The sequence below is a fragment of the Chroicocephalus ridibundus genome, chromosome 17 (genome assembly GCF_963924245.1).
Source record: "Chroicocephalus ridibundus chromosome 17, bChrRid1.1, whole genome shotgun sequence".
In the NCBI taxonomy this organism is placed as follows: domain Eukaryota; kingdom Metazoa; phylum Chordata; class Aves; order Charadriiformes; family Laridae; genus Chroicocephalus; species Chroicocephalus ridibundus.
Window position 1 is genome coordinate 4,019,099 of NC_086300.1, and position 10,156 is coordinate 4,029,254.

At 70.5% G+C, this 10,156-nt stretch overlaps 1 protein-coding gene across 1 annotated transcript; it reads left to right on the forward strand.

Moving 5' to 3' along the window:
* Positions 1-866: 866 nt before the first annotated feature.
* Positions 867-10,106, forward strand: CNTNAP1 (contactin associated protein 1). The gene is made up of 24 exons (XM_063354267.1): positions 867-1,025; positions 2,656-2,757; positions 3,009-3,202; positions 3,302-3,449; positions 3,670-3,873; positions 3,943-4,127; positions 4,212-4,355; positions 4,701-4,962; positions 5,042-5,191; positions 5,260-5,431; positions 5,522-5,628; positions 5,733-5,852; positions 5,996-6,199; positions 6,292-6,448; positions 6,585-6,712; positions 6,825-6,992; positions 7,066-7,284; positions 7,362-7,601; positions 7,707-7,943; positions 8,089-8,216; positions 8,317-8,410; positions 8,525-8,758; positions 8,884-8,931; positions 9,018-10,106. The coding sequence occupies exons 1-24, from the start codon at positions 947-949 to the stop codon at positions 9,206-9,208; spliced, it is 3,915 nt and encodes a 1,304-aa protein (XP_063210337.1). The 5' UTR covers positions 867-946; the 3' UTR covers positions 9,209-10,106.
* The last annotated feature ends 50 nt before the right edge of the window (positions 10,107-10,156 follow it).

Genomic DNA, 10,156 nt, shown 5'->3' on the forward strand with positions numbered 1-10,156 from the left:
CCCTCTTTTGCCCGCCAGTCCCGGCCCCGGCTCTGCCTGCGCAGGAAGCGGCCCCGGCACCCGCTGCCCGCAGGTGACAACAGCGCTGCCCGGTGCCCACCGCTGCCCGGTGCCCGCCTGGCGCTGCCGGTCTGGTGGGAGGTGGCCGCACCGAGCACAGCCGGGCCGGGCTCCTGCCTAGCCCCCGGAGCCGGTTTGGATCCAGCGGCCCCCGGTGCATCCCCGTCCCTCGGGGCCGGGCTCGGGGCTCCGGGGACTCCCCGCAGGGCCGGGGGGACACAGGGCACCGCGGGGGCTGTGGGGCAGGCAGTGTATGTAGGCCAAGCGGCTGCCAGCCTTCCCCCCCGGCCCCTCCGTGGGTGCCTGGGGATGTTTGGGAGCAGGGACAGGCTAAATCCCGTCTTCTGCACCGCTGGAGACCGGCGACCCCGAAACCCGCAGCCCTTAATCTGCGGCTTGATTACAAACCGCCGCCACATCTGCTGTGGGGCACCGCTCCCGCCCCCCCGCGCTGCCGCCGCCGCGGGTCTGCGGGGGGGCTGCGCTGCCCGGCCCGGCGGGGGGTCGGGGCAGGGCGAGGGCCGGGGGCTGCGCCGGTATCGGGGATGCCCGGGGTGCTCCCGCACGGCCCCACTCGCGTCCGCCCCACGCCCTGCGCTGCCCGCGCCCTGCTCTGCCCGCGCACCCCCGCCCCGAGCCCACCGAGGGCAGCTGTGACCCCCCCCGACGCCGAGGACCGGGGCAACCGGGAGGCGGCGGGACCACACCTCGGGGGGGGGGCGACGCTCTGCGCTGTTCCCAGCCCGGCCCCCGCGCCCCCCTCTCCGTTCTCGGAGCCGCCGCCACCGCCCCCCCCCCGCCCCGTAGGCGGAGCCGCCGGCGCCGCTCCGCCGCGCGGCTGCAGCACCGGGAGCGGCGGCGCCGAGGGCGCTCGGGCCGCTCCAGCATGGGCGCTCGCCGCTTCCTCGGGCTCCTGCTCGCCGCCTGCGCCGGCCTCCTGAGCCCCGGTCCCGGTTGCCTCGCACGTAAGTGGGGCCGCAGCCCTGGGAGCGGCAGCTCCGCACTGCGGGACCGCGCCCGCCGCCCCGGCCCCGCACCCTCGAGCCGCCCCCGGTCTCCCCGTTCTCCCGAGCATCCCTCGTTCTCCTCCGGGCATCCCCCGGAACCCCTGGGCGCTCCGGTCCGCCTCGTCCCCAAGGTCACCGCCGGACACGGGCGCTCGGCGCCCCCACCCGCACCCTGCCCGGGGCCGCCCCGCCGCAGCCCCCCCGCCGGCGGCACCGCACCCGCCCGGAACCTCCGGGGGATCCGGGGTGCCCGGGGATGCCCGGGGCGGGGGGGGGGCGGCGGGGAATCCGGGATAATCAGGGATGCCCAGGTGTGCCCCGGGCATCCGCCCCGCTGCGCCGCATCCCTGCGCCCGCCGCGGGCCCGTGTCCGTACCGGGGAGGGGGCTTGGGCCCCGGCACCCCCGGCCTGTCCCCGTTCCCGTCCCCGGGCACCGCGGCGGGCGGGGCAACCTCGCGGGAGCCGCCCGGGCGCCGCCAGCACCTCGGCCAGCGCCGCCGCACCGGGCCGGGCCCGCCGCGGGGCTGCACCGGGCCGGGACCGGGGCCGGGGCGGGGGGGACCGGGGTGCGGCTGCCCGGGCACGGCCACGGGGAGGGGACCGGCCGGGCCCTGGCCTCGCCGAGCGGCTCCCTGCCGCCCCTCCGAGCCGGGGCCCTTGGCCCTTTCCCCCAGCGCCGGCCTGGCACCGGGACCCGATGCGGGGGATGCGGGCAGGGGCCGCTGCGGGCAGGGGCCGATGCGGGAAGGGGCCGATGCGGGCAGGGGCTGATGCGGGAAGGGGCCGATGCGGGAAGGGGCCGATGCGGGCAGGGGCTGATGCGGGAAGGGGCTGATAACAGGCAGGGGCCGCTGCGGGCAGGGGCCGCTGCGGGAAGGGTTGATGCGGGCAGGGGCCGATGCGGGCAGGGGCCGATGCGGGCAGGGAGTCATGCGGGCAGGGGCCGATGCGGGCAGGGGGCGATGCGGGGAGGGGCCGATGCGGGCAGGGGCCGATGCGGGCAGGGGCGCAGCGCGGCTGCCCTTGGCCCGCAGTGAGGGCTGGGGGTGCAGCAAACGCCCCTGGGGGTCCCCGGGCTCCGTCCGACCCAGCTCGGGGGGGGCTCTGCGAGGGGCTCAGGGACCTCGGCCCCGCCGGAGCCTCCTCTGCGGATGCCGCCAGGGTTTGCGCGGCCCCCCCCCGGCTCCCCCCGCAGGACCGTGCCCGGGCGGGGCGGGGCGGGGCGGGGCGGGGGGGGGGGGGTCGGTCCCGGCGCCCACGTCAGTGCGGAGGCGGCTGGTGCGGGCGGCGGGGCCCGCAGAGGTGTGTCAGCTCCGCTGCAGTGGGAGGGGAGAGCGGGAGCGGGACCCGCGGAGCCCGCAGGGACCACGGGGTCCCCAGGGTCTGCAGGGTCTGGGGGGTCCGCGGGGTCCACGGGGTCCCTGGGGTCTTCAGGGTCCGGAGGGTCCCCAGAGTCCACGGGTCCAGGGGGTTCCCCAGAGCCCACAGGGTCCCCAGGATCTGCAGGGCCGGGTCGGGGGGCCACCGCAGGGGCCACCGCCCAATTCAGCGCCCCGAACTCAGCCCCCAGCCCCACTCTCCCCGCAGGACCCTGCTACGATGAGCTCGTCGCTCCCCTCTACTCCTCCTCCATCGGTGCCTCCTCCAGATACAACATCTTCTACTCAGCCAGCTTCGCCCGGCTGCACAGTGAGTCCCCCGCGGGACTGGGGTGCAGACAGGGTGGGGGGGATGTGGGCAGGGGGTGTCCCCAGCAAAGGTCTTGCCTCGTGTGGGGCTCAGGGGTCTTTGGGCGCCCACCTCAGCATCCCTAGGGGTGGGGGAGAGCCCCGCAGCCCTCCAGCTCCCACCCGCAGTGGGGTAGTGCAGTGGGGCCAAGTAGGCAGCCCCCGCTCAGGTGGGAGCCGCTGGGTGCCAGGTTGTGGCCGCTCTCCCCACAGGCACCAGTGGCTGGTCCCCCGACCCCCGGGACAAGCAGCCCTGGCTCCAGATCGATCTGATGCAAAAGCACCGGATCAACGCGGTGGCCACGCAGGGGACCTTCAACACCTACGACTGGCTGACGCGCTACATCGTGCTCTTTGGAGACCACCCCACCAGCTGGAAACCCTTCTTCCAGCAGGGCAGCAACTGGGTAGGGGGGTGCCCGGGGGTCCTTGCAGGATGGGATCCCCTGGGGGAAGCGGAGACCACTAGCCCGGAGTGAGGTCCTGATGGCCCCCTTTGTCCCCAGACGTTCTTTGGGAACGTGAACGAGAGCGGGGTGGTGCGGCACGACCTGCACTACCCCATCCTCGCACGCTACATCCGCATCATCCCGGTGGCCTGGAACCCGCGCGGCAAGATCGGGCTGCGCCTGGGCCTCTACGGCTGCCCCTACCGTGAGTACCTGGGGTGGGGCCCTGGCCTGGCCACCCGCGTGGCAGGGGGCCAGCTCCTGGCTCTGGCATGCCCGGAAAACCCTTTCCCATAGGGGATTGTGTCCGAGCAGCCCGCAGTCATTAGCTCTGGCATAACCCATAGCAGAAAGGAGTGTTCCCGGTGCCAGGGCGCCTGCTGCCGTGGGCAGTGATGTGGCTGGAGCCGCTCTGCTCTCCCCAGGGTCCCACGTGCTCTACTTCGACGGGGATGATGCCATCTCCTACCGCTTCCGGGCCAAGAGGATCAGCACCCTCGAGGATGACATCTCCTTCAACTTCAAGACGCTGGAGCAGGACGGGGTGCTGATGCACGGGGAGGGCTCGCAGGGTGACTACATCACGGTGGAGCTCAAGCAGGCCCAGCTCTTCCTGCACATCAGCTTAGGTGAGCCGGGGCCGGGGCACCGGGGGGCGTGGGGCCGGGGGGCCACCGGCTGAGGCTGCCCCTCCCCAGGCAGCAGCCCGCTGCACGCCAGCGAGGGCCACACGACGGTGACGGTGGGCAGCCTCCTGGACGACCAGCACTGGCACTCGCTGCACATCGAGCGCTACGGCCGCCACGTCAACCTGACGCTGGATGGGGAGGTCAAGCGCTTCCGCTGCCACGGCACCTTCGACCAGCTCGACCTCGACACCGAGGTGGGTGCGGTGGGTGGGGAGCTGCTGGTCCGCTGACCCATGCTGACCCCAGCGAGGGGCTGACACCCTCCTTCTGCCCCCCAGCTCTTCTTTGGGGGGGTGATCGACCAGGACAAGCAGCACCTCACCTACCGGCAAAACTTCCGGGGCTGCGTGGAGAACATCATCTTCAACGGGGTCAACATCGCCGACCTGGCCCGGCACCGGAGATCCAACATCCGCTTCGAGGTCCAGCCCGGGGGGGTGGCCCCTTGCCCGGGGGTCCTGTTCCTGCTGGGGGAGGACCCTCTTTCCTGGAGGAGGGCCAGGTCCTCAGCCCCGCTGTGAGGTGACCCCTTCCCCGGGGCCACGTTGCCCCCCCTGCTGTAGGGTGACACGAGGCCGGGCAGCAGCCGTGCTCAGCCGAGCGGTGCCACATTGACCGCACGAGGTCGTCCCTGGCCCGGGGCACCCGCCCGGCACAGCTAGGCGACGAGATCGAGCGGGGGCAATCAGGGCCAGGGATGGGAATGGGGGGGTCTCCCCACTGCAGGAGCATCCCCTTCCTCACTGCCTCCCCCCGGTCCTCCCCAGGGCAGCGTGGGCCACTACTGCCAGGACCAGCTGAACAACCCCATCACCTTTGCTGGCATCAACAACTACGTGCGGGTGCCGGGGATCCCGCGGAGGAACCGCCTGGCCGTCAGCTTCCGCTTCCGCTCCTGGGACACCGCCGGGCTCCTGCTCTACACCAGCTTCGCCGACCGCTTGGGCTCCCTGGAGGTGGTGCTGAGCGAGGGGCAGATCAACGTCTCCATCACCCAGCCCGGCAAGAAGAAGCTGGAGTTTGCTGCAGGTGGGCTGGGGAGCCGGCGCGGGGCCAGGGGCCGGTCTGGTGGCGGTACCTCCCCATGCACCCTCCTCTCCCCACGCAGGACATCGCCTGAACGACGGCTTCTGGCACTCGGTGCAGCTGGTGGCACGGGACGGCTCGGCCGTGGTGACCATTGATGATGACGACGGCGCTGAATTTCGGGTGGCGCACCCCTTCCAGCTCCGTACCGGCAGCCAGTACTTCTTCGGAGGTGGGCAGCGGGGCGGGGGCTGGGGGCGATGGGTGCCCGGGGGCCACTCACCCCGCTGTGCCTTGCAGGCTGCCCCAAGCCGGCCTCGGTCACCGGCTGCCGGTCGAACCAGACGGCCTTCCACGGCTGCCTGCAGATGCTGAACGTGGACATGCAGCCCGTGGACGTGGAGCTGCTGGTGCTGCACCGGCTGGGGCAGTACTTCAACGTGTACTTCAATGTCTGCGGCATCACGGACAGGTATCGGTCGGGACGGGGGCAGCGTCTGGGAGCGGGCGGGGGCTGGGGGGGCTGTGCTGGTGCCAGGACAGGAGCCCTCTGCCCCCTCAGGTGCACCCCCAACCTGTGTGAGCATGATGGCCGCTGCATCCAGTCCTGGGATGACTTCATGTGCATCTGCGACCTGACGGGTTACAAGGGGGAAACCTGCCACAAATGTGAGCCTGGCACCTCGTGGGTCTGGGGGGTGCAGTACGGGCACCTGCAGCTCCTCCTGCTGCCTTGGTGCCCCCCTCGTGCTGACCCCAGCCCCGTTTTCCAGCCCTTTACAAGGAGTCATGCGATGCTTACCGGGTCAGCGGCAAAACCTCAGGGAACTACACCATCGACCCGGATGGCAGCGGGCCGCTCAAACCCTTCACGGTGTACTGCGATATCCGAGGTGGGGGCGGCGGGATGGCGCGAGGGTCCCTCTGCCCAGTGCCCCCAGGGACCAGCCCTTGCCAGTGTATCAGGGCTGGAGCAGGATGGAGGGAGCTGGGGCGTCCCAGGGGGCTGGTCTTAACATCCCCCCGGCCTCCGCAGAGGACCGAGCATGGACCATCATCCGGCACAACCGCCACTACGCCACACGGGTGACGGGCTCCAGCGTGGACCAGCCCTACCTGGGGGCCGTGGAGTACTGGAACGCCTCGTGGGCCGAGGTCTCGGCGCTGGCAAATGCCTCCGAGTACTGCGAGCAGCGCATCGAGTTCCACTGCTACAGCTCCCGCCTGCTCAACACCCCCTGTGAGCGCCGGCGGGGAGCGGGGCCGTTCCGTGGGGCTGTTCCGTGGGGCCGTGCTGTGGGGCTATGTCTTCACCCTCCCCTGTGCCCGCAGCCGGGCTGCCTTTCAGCTTCTGGATGGGCCGGCATGACGAGCGGCACTACTACTGGGGGGGCTCGCGGCCGGGCATCCAGCGCTGTGCCTGCGGGCTGGACAAGAACTGCGTCGACCCCAAGTACTTCTGCAACTGCGACGCCGACCACACGCTGTGGTGAGCGGGCAGGGACTGCGGGACAGGGGCGGCGGGCACGGCGGGCGTAGGGTCTGGGGGTCCAGGCTGGGGGTCACCAGAGGGGTGAAGGGGCAGAAGCCCCTCATGGCCCCTCCGACGCACGCGCCGTTTGCAGGAGGACGGACAAGGGGCTGCTGACCTTCGTGGATCACCTGCCCGTCACCCAGGTTGTGGTTGGAGACACCAACCGCTCCGGCTCCGAAGCTCAGTTCCTCCTGGGGCCCCTGCGGTGCTACGGAGACCGTGAGTGACAGGACCCACGGGGGTCCCCTGCCTGCAGGGTCCCATGCCCAGGGGGTCCCGTGCCCATGGAGGGTCCATGCCCGTCCCTCACTGCCCCTCCTGCTCCCTGCAGGCAACACCTGGAACACCGTCTCCTTCAACAGGGGCGCAGCCCTGCTCTTCCCCACCTTCCAGGCCAACCACAGCCTCGACATCTCTTTCTACTTCAAGACCACCGCCACGTCCGGTGTCTTTCTGGAGAACCCTGGCACCCGAAACTACATCCGCGTCGAGCTCAACAGTACGGGAGGGGGCTGTGGGGGCATGGGTGGGCGGCAGGGATGGGGGCTCCTCCCGACACCGTGTCCCTGCAGCCACCAGGGACGTGGTGTTCGCCTACGACATCGGGAACGGGGACGAGAACCTGACGGTGCGGTCGGTGGTGCCCTGGAACGATGACGAGTGGCACCAGGTGAAGGCTGAGCTCAACGTCAAGCTGGCGCGGCTGCGGGTGGACAAGCTGCCCTGGGTGGTGCGGCCGGCCCCCCCGCAGAGCTTCGTCCGCCTGGACTTTGACAGGCCCCTCTACGTCGGTGAGAGCCCCCGGCCCCGTCCCCGCATCCCCAGGTCCCCGCGTGCCGCAGGGCGCTGAGTCTCGGCCCCGCTGCAGGCGCGGCGGAGCACAAGATGCGCCCGTTCCTGGGGTGCCTGCGGGCGCTGCGGATGAACGGGGTGACGCTCAACCTGGAGGGCAAGGCCAACGAGACGGAGGGCGTGCGGGTCAACTGCACCGGCCACTGCCAGGACCCGCCGGTGCCCTGCCAGAACAGCGGGCTCTGCGTCGAGCGCTACAGCCACTACAGCTGCAACTGCAGCATCTCTGCCTTTGACGGGCCATTCTGCAACCATGGTGAGAGGCGACGGCGGCGGCGGCTGCGGTGGGGACCCTCCCTGGGCTGGGATGGGGGAGAGGAGCCAGCGGTCCTGTCACCTCGTGTGCGTCCCGCCCCTGCAGACATTGGCGGGTACTTCGAGGAGGGCACCTGGGTGCGGTACAACATCCTGCCCATGTCGCTGTACGCTGCCCGCGAGTTCGCCAGCATCATCAGCAGCCCCTGGGAACCCCTGCCCGGCTACAACCTCACCAGCGAGGAGGTCAGCTTCAGCTTCAGCACCACCTCGGCGCCCGCCGTGCTGCTCTACGTCAGCTCCTTCGTCAAGGACTACATGGCCGTGCTCATCAAGGATGACGGTGAGGGCAGGGCTCCCCACACAGGGGCTCACCCACAGCCTGCGGGACCTCCCCGGGCGCTGGGGCCGCGCGGACCCGGCCCTGCGGAGGGGGTGGGCTGGTGCCGAGAGCCCAGGCAGCGCCAACGGCCCCGCTCTGCCCTCAGGGAGCCTCCAGCTGCGCTACCAGCTGGGCACCAGCCCCTACGTCTTCGCCCTCACCACCAAGCCGGTGACAGACGGGAGGCCCCACCGCGTCAACATCACCCGCCTGCACCGCACGCTGTACACCCAGGTATGGGGCTGGGGTCCTCCCCACCGGGGGCTGCGGGGTGAGGGGGCACGGTGGCAGGAGGTGGCTCGGCGGGCGCTGCCACCGTGCGCCTGTCTCCCAGGTGGACTATCTCCCCGTCATGGAGCAGCAATTCTCCCTGTTTGTGGACAGCAAGCTGGACTCGCCCAAAAACCTGTACCTGGGGCGTGTGATGGGTGAGCTGGGTCCTTCCCTCCGCCGCCCCCGCTGGGATGGCCGGGGGTCTCCTCTGCCCAGCACGGTCCTTGTCCTCCGCGGTGGATGAGCCTTCTCCTTCTGTGCCCCCGCAGAGACCGGCGTGATCGACCCCGAGATCCAGCGCTACAACACGCCCGGCTTCTCGGGCTGCCTCTCGGGGGTGAAGTTCAACACCCTCGTCCCCCTCAAAGCCATCTTCCGCCCCACCAGCGTCGTGCGGCCCTACAGCATCCGCGGGGAGCTGGTGGAGTCCAGCTGCGCCTCCATGCTCCCCCTCACCACCATCCTCATCCCCCCCGAGATGGACCCTTGGTACATGGGCACAGGTGGGTGCCGTGGTGGGACGCCAGCGGGGAGGGAACGCCCCCCCGGCGAGTGTCAGCTGTGGAGGAGATGCTCCACACGTGACCCTGCTGCAGCCCGGTCTCAGCCGCCCCCTCTGTCTCCGTAGAGTTCCCCCACGTGCACGACGACGGCTGGATCGGGATCATCATCGGGTGTAAGTGAAGCGCCCGGCCGGTGTCCCCCCACCCCTGCCCTGGCCCTGCACCCCCCCAGCCCCTCACCGTCGCCTCTCCCCGACAGTCGTGACCTTCCTGCTCCTGCTGATCGGGGGGCTGCTGGTGCTGCTGTACTTCTACTACCACCGCTACAAGGGCTCCTACCACACCAACGAGCCCAAAGCCATCCAGGACTACGGCAGCGCTGCCAAACCGCTGTCGGCGCGCAAGGACCAGAACCTGCCCCAGATCCTGGAGGAGGCCAAAGGGGACTAGCAGGGTTGGGGAGGGGGGTGTGGGATGGGCTCGCAGCCCCGGAGCTGCCCGGGGACGAGCGAGCGTCGCGGGACCAAAGGGCCGAGCACACCTGAACTGCCACCACCCGCCTCCGGGCCGGACCGCACCGCGCCGACCGCCAGCTCTTCCCCGTGGCCGCCACCGACCCGGCCCCGGAGCGCGGCCACGACCCGCCAAACCCCAGCCCCACTGGCCCCGGGCTCGCCGGTGGCCCCCGCGCCAAAGGCAGGCTGCTGCCTCCCACCAGCTGCCAAATCCTGCCCTGCCTCCGGCGGGGACCCCGGGCCGGGCAGCCCACCCTCCCTCCCCAGGGGAGCGCCCCGGCCGCCCCGTTAGCGCCGCGTAGATGCCCCGCTGCTTCGCTCGCTTAGCCAGAGCCACGAGACGGACGCCACGCGATACCCAGCCCCACGGCGCAGCCCGGGGCGCCCCCAGCAATACCCTGCCGCGCCGGCGACGGCCGCCGCTGCCGCGCATGACGCCCACCGCACTTTGCTGAGATGCTGCTTTCCTATGATCAGGTACGGATCCTTTCTACCATTTTTTTGTTGCTGGATATTCTACTACACTCCGGTTTTTTTATTCTATCGGTTTGTATAAAAAAACCAAACGGAAGCTCCTGTCGGGTGTTACGTTCCGCGTGTCGTGGTACGTGGTCTGTAGTTTGCTACTTCTCTGTACGAGGTGCCCGTCCTGCCGATTACCTCCAGCCCAGGGAAAGCTCCTGTTCACTCGCTGTACTGTGGTAAGACGACGTTACAGAAATGCATTTATCTACCCAAAGGCCTAGCTCCACTGGGCACTTTATTTTTTAAAAAACCCCCCAGTTTCGTTGAATGAGATGTGAAGATACTCAAATAAAGGCAGAATGACGGCGTTTGACACTCCCCAGCCCTCGCTTCGGCAACCTGCGCAGGGGCAGCGGCT

Excerpts from the sequence above, each read along its gene's own strand:
- CNTNAP1 (XM_063354267.1), top strand. The coding sequence starts at position 947 with ATGGGCGCTCGCCGCTTCCTCGGGCTCCTGCTCGCCGCCTGCGCCGGC. Across the intron at positions 3,874-3,942 it reads CTTCCTGCACATCAGCTTAG|GCAGCAGCCCGCTGCACGCC; the intron begins GTGAGCCGGGGC and ends GCCCCTCCCCAG. Across the intron at positions 8,411-8,524 it reads GTACCTGGGGCGTGTGATGG|AGACCGGCGTGATCGACCCC; the intron begins GTGAGCTGGGTC and ends GTGCCCCCGCAG.